This window comes from Gracilinanus agilis, chromosome 4, assembly GCF_016433145.1.
Source record: "Gracilinanus agilis isolate LMUSP501 chromosome 4, AgileGrace, whole genome shotgun sequence".
NCBI classification, from domain to species: domain Eukaryota; kingdom Metazoa; phylum Chordata; class Mammalia; order Didelphimorphia; family Didelphidae; genus Gracilinanus; species Gracilinanus agilis.
In genome coordinates this window covers 150,477,295-150,492,031 of record NC_058133.1, presented here as the reverse complement: position 1 = coordinate 150,492,031, position 14,737 = coordinate 150,477,295, and the positions used below count along the sequence as shown (strand labels likewise).

Here is a 14,737-nt window from a genome sequence, read left to right as displayed (position 1 = left end):
CCATAGAAAATGTGTTATATGAAAACAGGTTGAAAGAATTGGGAAATCAGTTCTGCAGAAGAAGCTAAGAAGTGACCATTACATATTGACGTCAAGAATACCATGGACTTTAATAAAGAGGATGCTCAGCAGTGAAATAGAAGGAACTGATTCAAAATTCTGTAAGAATGAGAATCAAAAGTTGATAAATGTCAAAGAATACAAACATGCAGCTATCAAGGAAAGAAATTCAAATGATTTATAGTCATAAAAATGTTCTAATTCACTAATAATTAGGGAAATGAAAATAAAAGAAACTCTTGATTTTCTATTTCCTATACATCAGCTTGGCAAAAGTGGTAAAAGGGAAAGTGATAAATACTTGTGGGCTTTAGGAAAATGGGCTCATTGATCTATTGTTGATTGGGCTTTAAACTAGGCTACTTAGTTAATTTGCTTTTGTATGATCTATACCTAATCTCTTCCACTGGGTGACCTTTTAAAATGTAATAACCAGGGGGCAGCTGGGTAGCTCAGTGGAGTGAGAGTCAGGCCTAGAGACTGGAGGTCCTAGGTTCAAACCCGGCCTCAGCCACTTCCCAGCTGTGTGACCCTGGGCAGGTCACTTGACCCCCATTGCCCACCCTTACCAATCTTCCACCTATGAGACAATACACCAAAGTACAAGGGTTAAAAAAAAAAAAAAAACAACAACAACAACAAAATGTAATAACCAGTATCAAATTGAATGATTACTAGTCTGTAGTAACATTTGAGATCTGGTACTGTTAGGCCCACTTTGTTCCATTTTGTTCATCATTTCCCTTGAGATTCTTGACCTTTTGTTCCTCCAGATGAATTTTATTATTATTATTATTATTTTTCTGGTTCTATAAAGTACTTCTTTATGTGAAAAAAGAAAAAAGAAAAAAAGGTTAATACTCTTTAGTTTGGAAAACATCTTAGCATTCTAGCCATATTTTAAAAAATCAACAAAATGTTCTAAGTATTAAGTACAAAAGGTGTTTTAATTTCCATTGTTGCAATGTCCCTTTGTTGTTGGGGTTTTTTTTAAAGTTTTCATTTTAAAATGACAGCACTTAACAACCACACCCCAAAAAAGCACCTTTCATGCCAGTTGAAACTTCACCCCTTTACTACATCTAACAATCATAGCTGACTATTTTATTTTTCTAACTTTATTTTTGTCATGCAAAACACACTTGCATATCAGTCATTAATGTAAGAACAAACTCATAGATAGCTAAAACCCCAAAATAAAACCATAAATACACTGATGTGAAAGAAGATTCCAACAGTTCTTTCTCTGAAGGTGGATAGCATTCCCCATCATAAGTCTTTCAGGATTATCCCAGATGATTGCATCGCTGAGAGTAACTAAATTTTCACAGATAATCATTGTCCAATATTACTGTTATTGTGTATAATGTTCTCCCCTTTCTGGTTATTTCACTCTGAATCAGTTTCTGCAAATTTTTCTAGCTTTCTCTGAAATCATCTTGTCTATCATTTCTTGTAGCACAATAGTATTCCATCACCAACATGTACCATAATTTGTTCAGCCATTCCCCAATTGATGGGCATCCCCTCATTTTCCAATTCTCTGCCGCTACTAAAAGAGCAGCTATAAATATTTTTGTACAAGTAGGTCCTTTCCCCTTTTTTATTATCATTTTTGGATACATACTCAGTTGTGGTATTACCAAATCAAAAAGTATGCACAGTTTTATAGCTCTTTGGGCATAGTTCCAAATTGCACTCCAGAATGGTTGGATCAGTTCACAACTCCACCAACAGTGCATTTGTGTGCCAATTTTGTCACATACCCTTCAGCTTTTACCACTTTCTTTTACTGCCATAATGGCCAATCTGATAGGTGTGAGGTGGTACTTCAGCACTGTTTTAATGTGCATTTCTCTAATGAAGAATGATTTAAAACATTTTTTAATATGATTATGATGGCTTTGATTTCTTCATCTGAAAATTGCTCATTCATAACCTTTGACAATTTGCCAATTGGGGAATGGCTTTATATTCTTATGAATTTGACTTAGTTCTTTAAAAATCTGAGAAATTAGACCTTTATCAGAGACATTTGTTATAAAAATTTCCCCCCAGTTTGTTGTTTCCCTCCTAATCTTGGTGGCATTAGTTTTGTTGGTACAAAAGCCCTTTAATTTAATATAATCAAAATTATTGATCTTTTATCTTATAATACTGTCTGTCTCTTGTTTGGTTACAAATTCTTTCCTTCTCCAAAGATCTTCCAGGTAAACTCTTCTGTATTCCCCTAATTTAGTTATGATATCACTCTTTATATCTAAATCATATGTATATTTTGACCTCATCTTGGTAGAGGGTGTGAGATGTTGATCTATACCCAGTTTCTGCATTCCCGTTTTCCAGTTTTCCCAGCAGTTTTTGTTAAAGTGTGAGTTCTTATGCCAAAAGCTGGAATCTTTGGGTTTATCAAACACTAGGTTGCTAAAGTAATTTATGCCTATATATTGTGTATCTGATCTGCTCCATTGATCCACCCTTCTGTTTCTCAACCAGTACCTGTTTTGATGCTGGTGCTTGATAGTACAGTTTGAGATCTGATACTGCTAGGTCTCCTTCCTTCACTTTTTTTCATTAGTTCCCTTGATAATCTTCACCTTTGGTTCTCCCAGATGAATTTTTGCATTATTTTTTCTGGATCCATAAAATACTTATTTAGTATTTTGATTGGTATGGCACTGAATAAATAAATTAATTTAGGTAGAATTGTCATTATTTTATTATTATTAGCTCAGCCTACCATGAGCAATTAATATTTTTCCAATTGTTTAAATCTGACTTTATTTGTGTGAAAAATATTTTGTAATTCAGTTCATAAAATCCCTGTGTTTCCCTTGGTTAGTAGATTCCCAAGTATTTTATATTGTTTAAAGTGATTTTAAATGGAATTTCTCTTTTTTTATATCTTGCTGATAGACTTTGTTGGTACTCTAGAAATGATGATTTATGTGGATATATTTTGTATCCTGCAACTTTACTAAAGTTATTAATTATTTCAACTAGTTTTTTAGCTAATTTTCTTTTTCTTTTTTTTATTTTAATCCTTACCTTCTCTCTTAGAATCAATACTGTGTATTGGTTCCAAGGCAGAAGAGTGGTATGGGCTAGGAAATGGGGGTCAAGTGACTAGCCCAGGGTCACACAACTGGGAAGTGTCTGAGGTCAAATTTGAACCCAGGACCTCCTGTCTCTAGGCCTGGCTCTCAATCCACTGAGCTACCCAACTGTACCCTTGAAGCTAGCATTTCTAACACCTTATTAAATAATAATGATAATGGGTATTCCCTGGTTCACTTCTGATATTATTGGGAAAGATTCAAACTAATCTCCTTACAGATGATACTTGCTAAAGGTTTGAAATAGATACTATCTATTTTTAAATTTATCTTTTTTTATTACTATCTATTTTTATATATCATTTCATTACTATTTTTATCATTTGAAAATAATAAATGTATTTATCATTTTAAGGAATGACCCACTTATTCCTTTGTTTTCCAGTGTTTTTTTTAATTTAAACATTTATTAATATTCATTTTTAACATGGTTACATGATTCATGCTCCTACTTTCCCCTTCACCCCCCCGCACTCCCCCCATCCATGGTCGATGCACATTTCTACTGGTTTTGTCATGTGTCCTTGATCAAGACCTATTTCCATATTCTTGTTAGTTGCATTGGTGTGGTAGTTTCGAGTCTACATCCCCAATCAATGTCCACCCCGACCCATGCGTTCAAGCAGTTGTTTTTCTTCTATGTTTCCTCTCCTGCAGACCTTCCTCTGAATGTGGGTAGCATCTTTACCATAAATCCCTCAGAATTGTCCTAGGTCATTGCATTGCTGCTGGTACAGAAGTCCATTGCATTCGATTTTACCATAGTATATCAGTCTTTGTGTACAATGTTCTTCTCGCTCTGCTCCTTTTGCTCTGCATCAGTTCCTGGAGGTCTTTCCAGTTCACCTGGAACTCCTCCAGTTTATTATTCTAGTGTTTTTAATAGGAATGGGAGTTGTATTTTGTCAAAAGCTTTTTCTGCTTCTATTGAAATAATCATGTGATTTCTGTTAGTTTAGTTACTGATGTGGTCCATTATGCCGAGAGTTTTCCTACTGTGAAACCAGCCCAGCATTTCTGGTGTAAATCCCACCTGGTCATAGTGAATGATCCTTGGGATCTATTACTTTAGTCTTTTTGCTAGCATTTTCTTTAAAATGTTTGCATCTATATTCATTCATGAAATTGGCCTGTAGTTTTCCTTCTCTGTTTTTGTTCTCACTGTTATTTTATTATATATACAATGACAACTTTGAGCTAGATAGGCAACCATCGGATACAGTACAGTGCATGGCACCCAAAGAAAGATTCAAATTAATTTTCCCATTCTAAAGTGTCATAATTCTAAATATTTACAAGAAGAATTTGCCTAGTACATATAACCGCCCCCCTTCCCCAATGTGTATAGATATATGTGGGTATTTGTTTATATGGGTGTATGGAGATACGTACCTGCCTCCTCCCCCTCCAGATATACAGAGAGAATGTAAGTTTACGACCTGAGATTTCTAACCGGTAACCATCTTTATCATATACATCAGCCTGTAACTTTTTTTTGCATCTGAAGGACCAGTGGAAACTTTCCCTCACTTGCAGCCAAGACCTCTCCCAGGTGATGTTGCCCCTGTTAGGATGGGAGCTCCCTGAGGGCAGAGGCTGGCACTCTTCTCTCTGCATCCCCAGTACTTTGCCCAGTGGTTGGACTGTACAAATTGTATTATCAGGCTTATTCTGAGACCCTGCTTAATATTTGGAGAGTGCAAAGTTAGCCCTGGAATAAGAGTGGAGCATGGAGAGTTCTGTCAGCATTAGAAGGCAGCAGCTATCCAAAACTTTTTCATTCTCTATTCAACCCTTGGGAAAACAAGTGATGCTGACTCCCAGGACATCCATCCATCTGCTCAGCATCCTTTAGTCATCTTCTCCCCAACATCTATCAGTTTTTTCAACCAATGAAAGAACCACACAGAGCTCTCTGAACATGCAGGTAGGTAGCTGTCTTCTTCTATCCTGGAGGTATGAAGCCTTCCCCATGCCAGGGATGCTAGAATAAAGGGAACCTCAAAGAACATCTTTTCCAGCCTTTTTTTTTCCCCCCTTCATTTTTCAGATGAAGAAACTGAGGCCCCATGGATATTAAGTGACTTGCTCAGGGTCACACAGGTAGTAAGCATGAGAGATGAGATTTAAACTCCCCTTATCTGATATCAGAACGAATGCACTTTCCCCTGGACCATGCTGCTTTCTAAAGTTGACAAAACTCTCCATGATCCACTCTCCTTCTGTTGTTAACGTTGCACTCTTGGGCTCTAAATATTGGTGAGGTCTCAGTGTCTGCTTGATATAATAATAGTAAGCCCTTAGCATAGGCAGAAAGGGCAGTGACCTACATGGTATGATTTGTTTTTTTAATCCAAAAGGAATTTTAAAAGCAGAGAATGTTTATATCAGCATATATATATAATTTACATATTTTAAACACATTGTAAACAATGTGGAGTTTGTGGCTTTGCACACAATTTTTTATGCATTTGTTTAGCTAAGTGCTTTTGATGGTGGTGGTTATTAAGTACATAATAAAAAAATAAAAGCCTGTAACTTTTAAAAATGCTTTGCTATAGCAACAACAAAGTGCATAGAGAGAGAGGAAAACACTGAATTTCTTTTTCATTTTTAAAATGTTTGGAAATGTGTACTACTTTGATCCTGTTTCAAGGTGCTTAGAACAACCATATTCCTGTCATATAAACCAGGCAAAATATCTAGAGCACCTATTTCCAATTTTAAAAATTAAATCTATAAATGGAGTGGATAACTTATGAATAAAGGTTCTTCATTTAGTTTTTCCTCCAGTCTATGGTATTGAAGAAAAATATTATAAGGTCTTCTTCCTCTTCCTTTTCCTCTTCCTCTTCCTCTTCCTCTTCCTCTTCCTCCTCCTCTTCCTCCTCCTCCTCCTCCTCCTCCTTCTCCTTCCCCTTCCTTCTTCCTTCTTCCTTCTTCTTCTACCTCTTCCTCCTCCTTCTCTTAGAATCAGCAACACCCCTTTCACATTTTTCCTTCAGTTTTGCTGCCTTATTATCATATGATTACTTTTCATTATCATTCTGATTATTCCATATCTTGCCAATTTTTTTTTTTTTTTTTGCTACATCCCCAGATGTCTCAGGATTTGTAGATTTTATCTTGGGGCAAAATTCTGAACAGAACAGAGAGAATTCAGGTGGGAGTCATTTGGGAGAATTAGGATCCCCCACTCACCTCCACCTCGTATCCATACTCCTTCATCTCCCTGTCATACTGCAACATATCAACTTTTACTATCTCATCAAAATGGGATTTTTCCTTCCCAGACAGATACTTCCATCTTTCTGAATACTACTTTGAAAATTCTGCAATATTGATAGAAACAAAAGGATTTTTTTTCTTATGTTCTTCATGTCGTATTTGTACAAAAGGAATAAACAGATTTTTGCTTTTTGGTTTCTTTTGGTCACCTTTAGCAGTCTCTAGTGTGTAACTGTATTGTTCTCTAGATTGTCCTATAAAAAACTTTTTATGGCACTGAATAAGTGTTAATTTTATATTTTTATTATATTATCTCTATTTACCCAAGAGCACTTAATAGTTTTCCAAACACTTTGGGTTTATCTTTATTGATGTAGGCAGTAGTTTGAGGTTGCATTCATCTAGTTCTTGTGTGAATTGTAGTAGGTAGATTCCCAGGTACTTTTAACTTTAAAAAAAAAATTTTTTTTTTTTAAACCCTTACCTTTCATCTTAGAGTCAATACTGTGTTTGGCTCCAAGGCAGAAGAGTGGTAAGGGCTAGGCAATGGGGGTCAAGTGACTTGCCCAGGGTCACACAGCTGGGAAGTGGCTGAGGCCGGGTTTGAACCTAGGACTTCCTGTCTCTAGGCCTGGCTCTCAATCCATTGAGCTACCCAGCTATCCCGACTTTTAACTTTTTATAATTATTTTATAGAAATTCTCTATCTCTTTCTGCTGATTAATTTATGGATATTTATTTTATATTCCAAAACTTTGCTTAAATTATTATTTCAACTAACTTTAGTTGACTTTCTAGGGTTCTCTTTAAGTTCGCCCTTATGTCATCTACCCAAAAAAAATGTTTTTTCTTTGGTTGTGCTTATTTTCATGATTTCTTTTTTCTTTTTCTTTTTCTTTTTTTTTTTTGTTTCTTTTCTATAGCGGTGATCTCTAGGATCAAATAGCATTGGTGACAATGTACATGCTCAGTTTATCTTCATCTTATTTGAAAGGATTCCACTTTATCCCCATCCATGTAATGTTGGATCTTAGATTTGGATATATATTGTTTACCATCTTAAGTAATGCCCATTTAAGTCCTAGGTTTTCTAGTGTTTCATGGATGTTGTATTTTGTCAAAAACTTTTTCTGTGTTTGTTGAAAAAAAAAAACCACTTATCAATGGATATAAAAAAAGATTCCTGTATTTTTTAAATAATCAATATTTAAGAAGGATGACCAGTGACCATGAATATTTCAAATGATCATCAGTGTCCCTCAGGAGGCTAGATAAGATGACTACTCAAGGTCTCGTCTGCCTCTATTATTGTATGATTCCATGGTTTAGACATGTATATTTAGGGGAGGAAGAGGTTCAGGAATAAGATCAGAATTATGCTATACTCACTTCTAATTAAGCATAACCCAACTTTTCTTCTGCGACTTTATGCTGTGTAATTAGGTCCATTTCTCTATCCTTTTTGTCTTAACAGGCAGATCTGAAAAATCAGCTTGGAGATGCTGGCTATGTAGTGTTTGGAGTGGTCCTTTTTGTGTGGGAGCTCCTGCCCACCACCTTAGTTGTTTACTTTTTCAGAGTTAGAAATCCTACAAAGGACCTGGTAAGTAAATCGATTTTCTTCTTTCATAGTCTATACTGAGAATCTTCCCTAGTACTGAAAATTATTAGGCCCAATTATGTCATAGTTAATGGTGACTTATCTCTGGTAAAGTAGAGATGATAGGAAGATTCCTGAGATCTATGATTCCCACAAATAATTACAAGTTGTCATTTCAGCCAAGAGTATACCCCTTCTCTGAACCAAACCAGAAATATTTACCAGCACAAGGTTTCCTTGAATTTTATCTCCTTTCCCTTCCCTGAGTAATTTCACGAATGACAAAGGAAAAGAGGAAAGATAGCTGCTAGAAAGTGAAGCCGAGGCACCTTAAAATCTGGAATCTGGAGTTAGCCATAGAACTCTACAATACTAAACATTTATTAAGTACCTATTCTAGGAGAGCATTGCACTTGGAGATAGAAAACTTGAGTTTGAGGTGACTAATTTTTCTGATCCTCAGTTTTTATACAAAATGAATATAATAGTACTTCCACCATTCCACTAAACTACCTCAGATGGTGGTTGTGAAGAAAGCACACATATCCCTTCCACATGGTGAGTTTCCCCAACATGGTTTTGATTTATCTCAGGTTGGCATAAGAAATTAAATGAGAGTTTTGGGGGGGAGTTTCATAGAAGCCAAAAAAGAAAGAAGGCCAACAGATGTCAGAAAAATTTTAGAAACTGAGAAATGCCTAAAAGTATACTATTATATACTATCAATGTATTTTATCTTCAAATACAATAAATAAACACAATTTCTTTTTTAAAGTTAAAATAGGTAATGTGAAAGCCAGCAGAAAACACATAAAAGCCTAGAAATGTGGAGATGTCTTTCAAAGCATAAATGCATAAATATCTGTACTGTTAAGTGTGATATTACCTTGTATGTTCAGAATTATTATCCTCAAATTTATTTCATTTTTATTTCTTTTTTTACACACTATTTTTTCTTAACATTGATCTGAACATTGATTTTTTTTTTTTTTAGTATTTAGTATTTTATTTTTAGTATTAAAGTCTAAAATTTAATATTAAGATCTAATGGGAAAAATGTGTCCAAAAGGCAGGAAGGAGAATCAGTCCACAGTTGGAGTACAAACGTATCTCACATTAGAGAAGTAAAAATGAACCAAGAAAATCCACAAGTCCAGTAATTAGTTTGTGAATAGAGTAAAAAAAATTCCTTGAGAGGCAGTCTAAACTTAACTTTTGGTAGTGTACTAACAACTCTCAAATATTGATGTTTTCAATTCCACTATAACCCCTGCAAACATTCTTGAGCTCTATAAACCATTAATAGTTGATTTAATATTATTATCCAAAGTAGTTAAGTTCTGTACTTTTCCCAGTGTGTAATATCTTGAATACAACAGGAAATTATATAGCCTATAAACAAATACTTCACCCAAATTTTACAATAAGGTATATAAACACCTAATAAAAGAAAAAGGAAAAAATTCAAACTTCTCTCATATGAAGGGAGGGCCAAAGAATTTTATGCAGATTTTTCAGATCACTGGATGGCACACCCCAAACCCCCACAATGTGGAAGGCCTACATGTATTTTGAAAAGTGATTTCTCTACACATATCTTAGATGGACCTAGTTTTTGCCTTTATTTAATGTTTAATGACTGCCTGACTAGGAAGAGATAAGATTTGTATGTAGTTAACCAAAACACCAGAGAGGTCCAAGGTGAGGTCATTTGAGAATGAGAAGAAGGGAGAAGGTTTCAGAAAAGGAGAGAAATTTGAATTGGAATTTGAAACATTTAAACAGGTAAAGTTTGGAAGATGGGAAGGACTGGTGAGTATTTCAGATCTAGGGAATAATATAAACAATGGCAAGAAAGCAGGACAGTATAGAGTGGATTTGAAGCTAGGCTCTCCAGTAGCTTACTATTTATGTGATTTTGTGCAAATAGTTTCATCTCCCTGGGCCTCAGTTTACTAATCTGTATAACTATTGTTAACCTTGAAAAACAAGAACCATCAAATAGTTAGAAAGAACAAGTATTAAATCAGGATAAGGGAGATAGTGCTCTAACAGCCACCACACAGAGACAAGCTCTGGGACTCTGGGAACACTATCTCTGGAAAATGTGCCGCTAAAGGGGATTTTTCCATTGAACAGAGGGACTTTTGGGGTCTTATATACCCTTTGGGGAATCAAAGAAAGGAAGGACAATTGATTTGTTTATAGGGAGACAAGAGAAGAAGGATTCCAGCCAAAGGTTGGATTACCTGGGAGATGCTTAGATACAATGAGAGAAACTTCTAAGCCAAAAGGGTACTTAACATTTGATTATATCTACTAATTCTATCTAAGCTGAGATCTTTGGGTGCTTTTAAGGCATTTCTCTCCGTCTATGACAAGGATCAGTCTGGCACATTCCCAAGGGACAAAGGTAAATTTGGGGGGGTTCCATAAAACAAGGTCATCATTACAAATGATCTCCAAGTTCCTTCTCAGCTCTAAATCTGTCAACCCAGGATCCTTTATTGTTGGAGAATAGTGAGTCATCAAGTTTGACCATAACAGAGAAAATAGAAATATAAAATAAAATTGAGAGATAAAGACCAAAAGATAGGTTGAGTTCAGTCTATGGAGAGCCTTCCCTGCCAGGCTAAGGAATTTGGACTTTATTCGTTAGATAATAAGTAGCTATCAAACCTTTCTGAATCTAGAATCAGAACAATGAATAATGGAGAATAACCCTGTAGCAGTGAGTGTGTGGGCTGTACTCACACTGGAAGCAGGGAGACTTTTAGGAGGTTAGGTAAGAGGTGATGAGGATGGGGCAGCTAGGTAGCACAGCAGATAGCTTGCCAAGCTTGGAATCAGGAGAATCTGGGTTCACATTTCATCTTAGGCACTTGCTAGCTGTTGACCCTGGGAAAATCACCCAATTGCCCAATCTTTGCTGTTTTTCTGTCTAGGACTGAAGATAAGGGATTTTCTTTTTGACAGGGGGCTAGGGAGGGAGAGGTATTTAGAATCTTTTTTATGCCGTTTATCATTTGCTAGTGACCCTTTACTGCCGTGTTGGCAAGCCTATGGCGGGCTTGTTGGAGGGGGCTGCACTCTTTCCCTTCTCCACAAGTGCCTGAGGACATTTCTCATGTGATCTACTCCTCTGCCCAGTAGCCCAATGGGAACACTTCCTTCTTTATCTGGGGTAAGGGGAGGGCTCACATGCAGTGTGAGGGAGGGGGTGCAGTTTGGACACTCAGTCTCTAAAAGGCTCACCATCAATGCTCTAGTGCATCTGAGGTAATTCTTAAGCCTCAAACCCATGATAATATCTGGGTCTATTTTTTTATGTCCATTCCCCAGCTTCTTCCTCTCACTTGCTAATCTGGCTACTAAAAAGAGACTGCCTATCAGGATCATCAAATCTCTGAACTCAACCATTCCAGTTATCTCCACTGGGAGAAAGTAGGTAGTAGGGAAATTGAAGAGACTTACCACTGCCAAGGAATTTTGATAAGCTGTCAAGCTTTTTTAGGTCATGGGTCTCTTGCAGCTTAATTCTGGTTCCTGGGATTGAGTTAGGACTTGACTCAGCTCTTTACCTTGACTTTTTACTGCTCTGAAGGCATGTCAACTTGGAACCTAGAAACCCCAAGTTTGTAGCAACTTGAGATCTGGAGATCCCCCAAAGTTTGACCTTGGCACTTGAGAGTTTCTCCTGGAGGAAGATCCTAAACTCCCCAGTTTCAGATTAACAATAGACCTTTGAGTACTCTGTGGTCCCAGTTAGATGGAGCTATCTGACTCCTATCAGATGATAAGTACTTTTTGTTCTGGTAGTTTCTCCCATTGTGTCAAAGTCCTTTCTAAGGTAGCCCAGCCCTTGGCTGGACCCTTTCTTTTGTATCCATTGTGAGGCATTAACCTCACCCTGATAATGCTGTCTTTTGTAAAGTCAATCAATCATACTTCCCTGTCCCCAGTTTCTCAAGAGGTATATAAGTTCCCCAAGTTCTATTGTTTGTCCCAGCTGTCATCTAGCGCCATGATTTCTCCCAGGGATTGCCAGAGTGCCAAGGCCTCCGGCTCTGTGTGGTTTGGGGCACAAACCTGACTTTGGGTGGAAGCCTAAATATTGTACACTATCCCTTTCTTGATTAAAGACGTGGATTTTCTGACTATTTAATAGTTCTGTGTTTTTTCCAAGTTAACAGGCAGCTAGCTGGGTTTTTCTGGAGATGCTATTGAAGGAGAAGACTTAGTGGAGCAGAACATTAGGCTACAGAGATAATCTCATTATTGACTCATAAGAAATTAATAATTAATTAATGCTAGTTGACTTAAGTCCTATCAATAATTCAATAAGTATTTATCATGTCCAAGTCTTCATGACCCCATTTAGGGTTTTCTTGGCAGAGATACTGGAGTAGTTTGCCATTTTCTTCTCCAGTCCATTTTATAAATGAGGAAACTGAGCCAAACAGGTTTAAGTGACTTGCCTAAGATCATACAGCTAGGAAGTATCTGAGGCCAGATTTGAACTCAGGAAGATGAGTTTTCCTGACTCCAGGCGTGCCACCATCTAGATGCTCTCTAAAGCTCTTACTTTTTGCCACTTACTATGCTTTGGGAATACAAAGAAAGGTAAAAACAATCCATATCCTCAAGGAATTCACATTCTAGTAGGGTAGATGAAATGTGTACAATACAAAGTAGAGGGAAGATCTCCTGAGAAGGGATAGATCTGAAAAGGCCTATTGCAGAAGGCCTTTTGAAGAAGACTTGAGCTGAATCCTGAAAGAAGCCAGAGAAATCAGAAGATACAAATAGGGCAGGCAGAGCATCCTCAACATGGGGGGCAGCCAGCACAAAGACACAGGGTTAAAAATTGGAGTGTTATGTTCCAAGAACTACAAGTTGGTTTTGTAGTTTTAATTGCCCTTTGCATCAGTGAGAGTACCACAAAGGTTGTTCTCAGCATCCCTCTTGTTTTCAAAATGATAACAGTCTTCCCTCTTAGATCTGAAATGCATTTTTATTTATTTTAAACTTTTTAATGATTTATTGGGCAATTACATGGCACAATAGATAGAACACCCTACCAGGAGCCAGGAAGCCTTGAGTTCAAATGTGGCCTCAGACACATATTGGCTCTGTGAGCCTGGACAAGTCACTTAACCCTGTTTGCCTCAGTTTCCTCATCTATAAAATCAGTTGAAGAAGGAAACGGCAAACCACTTTAGTATCTTTGCCAAGAAAACTCTAAATGGGGTCACAAAGTTATTAGACATAACTGAAATGACTGGATAAAAATGATTTATCATTCAGAATTGTATATTATAGCTATTCGTGTTGATGTCTTACCAGGCAATCTGTCTTCTCTATAATTTTTTATCTCTTCCTGTCCAGTGATCAGTTTGTTGTATGTATGTGTGAAGATCAGATGAGGTAATGTATGTAAAGCAATTTGCAAACCTCAAAAGTACTAGATTAGGGCTAGCTGCCATTCATCATCATTGCCATCATTATTAATTATTATATATAAAAATTATGGGGACTCAGAAACAGATGACATATTTAGATATACTTTAGTTACAAGTCACTTATTAAATACTTGATTTGAATCAATTCCCTATGCAACAAAATGCATATATATTTATATAAATATATGTATATTCATTTATAGTTTAATCTGTGCCCCTAAATTTTGTTGCCCAAGAAAAATTGTTGGTCCTCTTAATCATATAGTATTTACTTCAGTAATTATGTTCATCACATTTACTACTGAATGTATTGCCAATCCTGTAGTGGATTAGTTGCAGTAAAATGATCCCCTATTTGCCTGCAGGGATGTTAGCACCTAATTTATTCTCTGAAAGGAGCCCAAATGGAGAAGGAATATTATTAGAGGTAATGAATTTTCTTTTATTTGTGCTGCTCTCAAGAAGCCATTTAGTGGCTCTTGACATTCCGCTTTCTGCAACTGGACTTATACAGCATAGCACAGGTCAAATATCCCAAGGCATCTCTGAGCAGAGCTACCAGATGATGCCATAGCTATGTGTAGGGCAGAAATTTCCCCTGGGACCATAAAGTTTTAGACATAAATTAAATTCTAAAATAGAAGGGCTTTATATACACATGTCCTGCTAATGTGGATTTTGCTTGGGCAAGAACAAATTAGGCTTTATATGAAAAGAGTAGTTTCCAGTGTGTCCCATTCTCATCATCTTTTTAAACGGCACACTAAGGAAGCAGAATGGAAGATTGCATCTTACTTGGGCAATGGCCTAATCCCAAAGCTGATATTTAACTGTTCATTTTTCCAACTTGAGCCCGTTCACCCTTTCTTAAGCAGCCTGGAAACCTGCTGGTCTAGGGGTCTCACTAGAAGTTGGTTTGGCATTAGACTTCCTGCTACTCAAAACTCCCAAATTCAAGAGATCTGCAAAATCTCAACCTTTCCCTGTACCAGGAATTACAGTTCTAGTGCCTGGTTCATTTTGGCTCTCTTATAAACAATGTGGTTAATGAATTGCAGAAACCCCTCTCAGTTGTATTCATAAGAGAGTCCATTGGGGACTGATGGGGGGGGTTGTACAATCTACCTACAGAAATGGTATTGGAGAGGGTTCTACTGGCACTCAGATTTTCACATTTTAGTATGTATTATAGATCTCTGAATATATTATAATAAAGATCTTCATACATATTGTAATATAGATCTTTTATATTATATTATATACTTTATATT

General features: G+C 36.6%; 1 protein-coding gene and 1 pseudogene across 1 annotated transcript in view; one reads left to right on the top strand and one right to left on the bottom strand.

Annotated features, from left to right (window-relative positions):
* The window catches only part of GPR137B (G protein-coupled receptor 137B), a 106,808-nt gene that overhangs the window by 87,162 nt on the left and 4,909 nt on the right, over window positions 1-14,737 (top strand). Inside the window, exon 5 of the mRNA XM_044673692.1 lies at window positions 7,879-8,007. Coding sequence (XP_044529627.1) covers window positions 7,879-8,007 — 129 coding nt within the window. The remainder of the gene's footprint in view (window positions 1-7,878; window positions 8,008-14,737) is intronic.
* On the bottom strand, window positions 6,008-7,853 carry LOC123244538 (annotated as a pseudogene).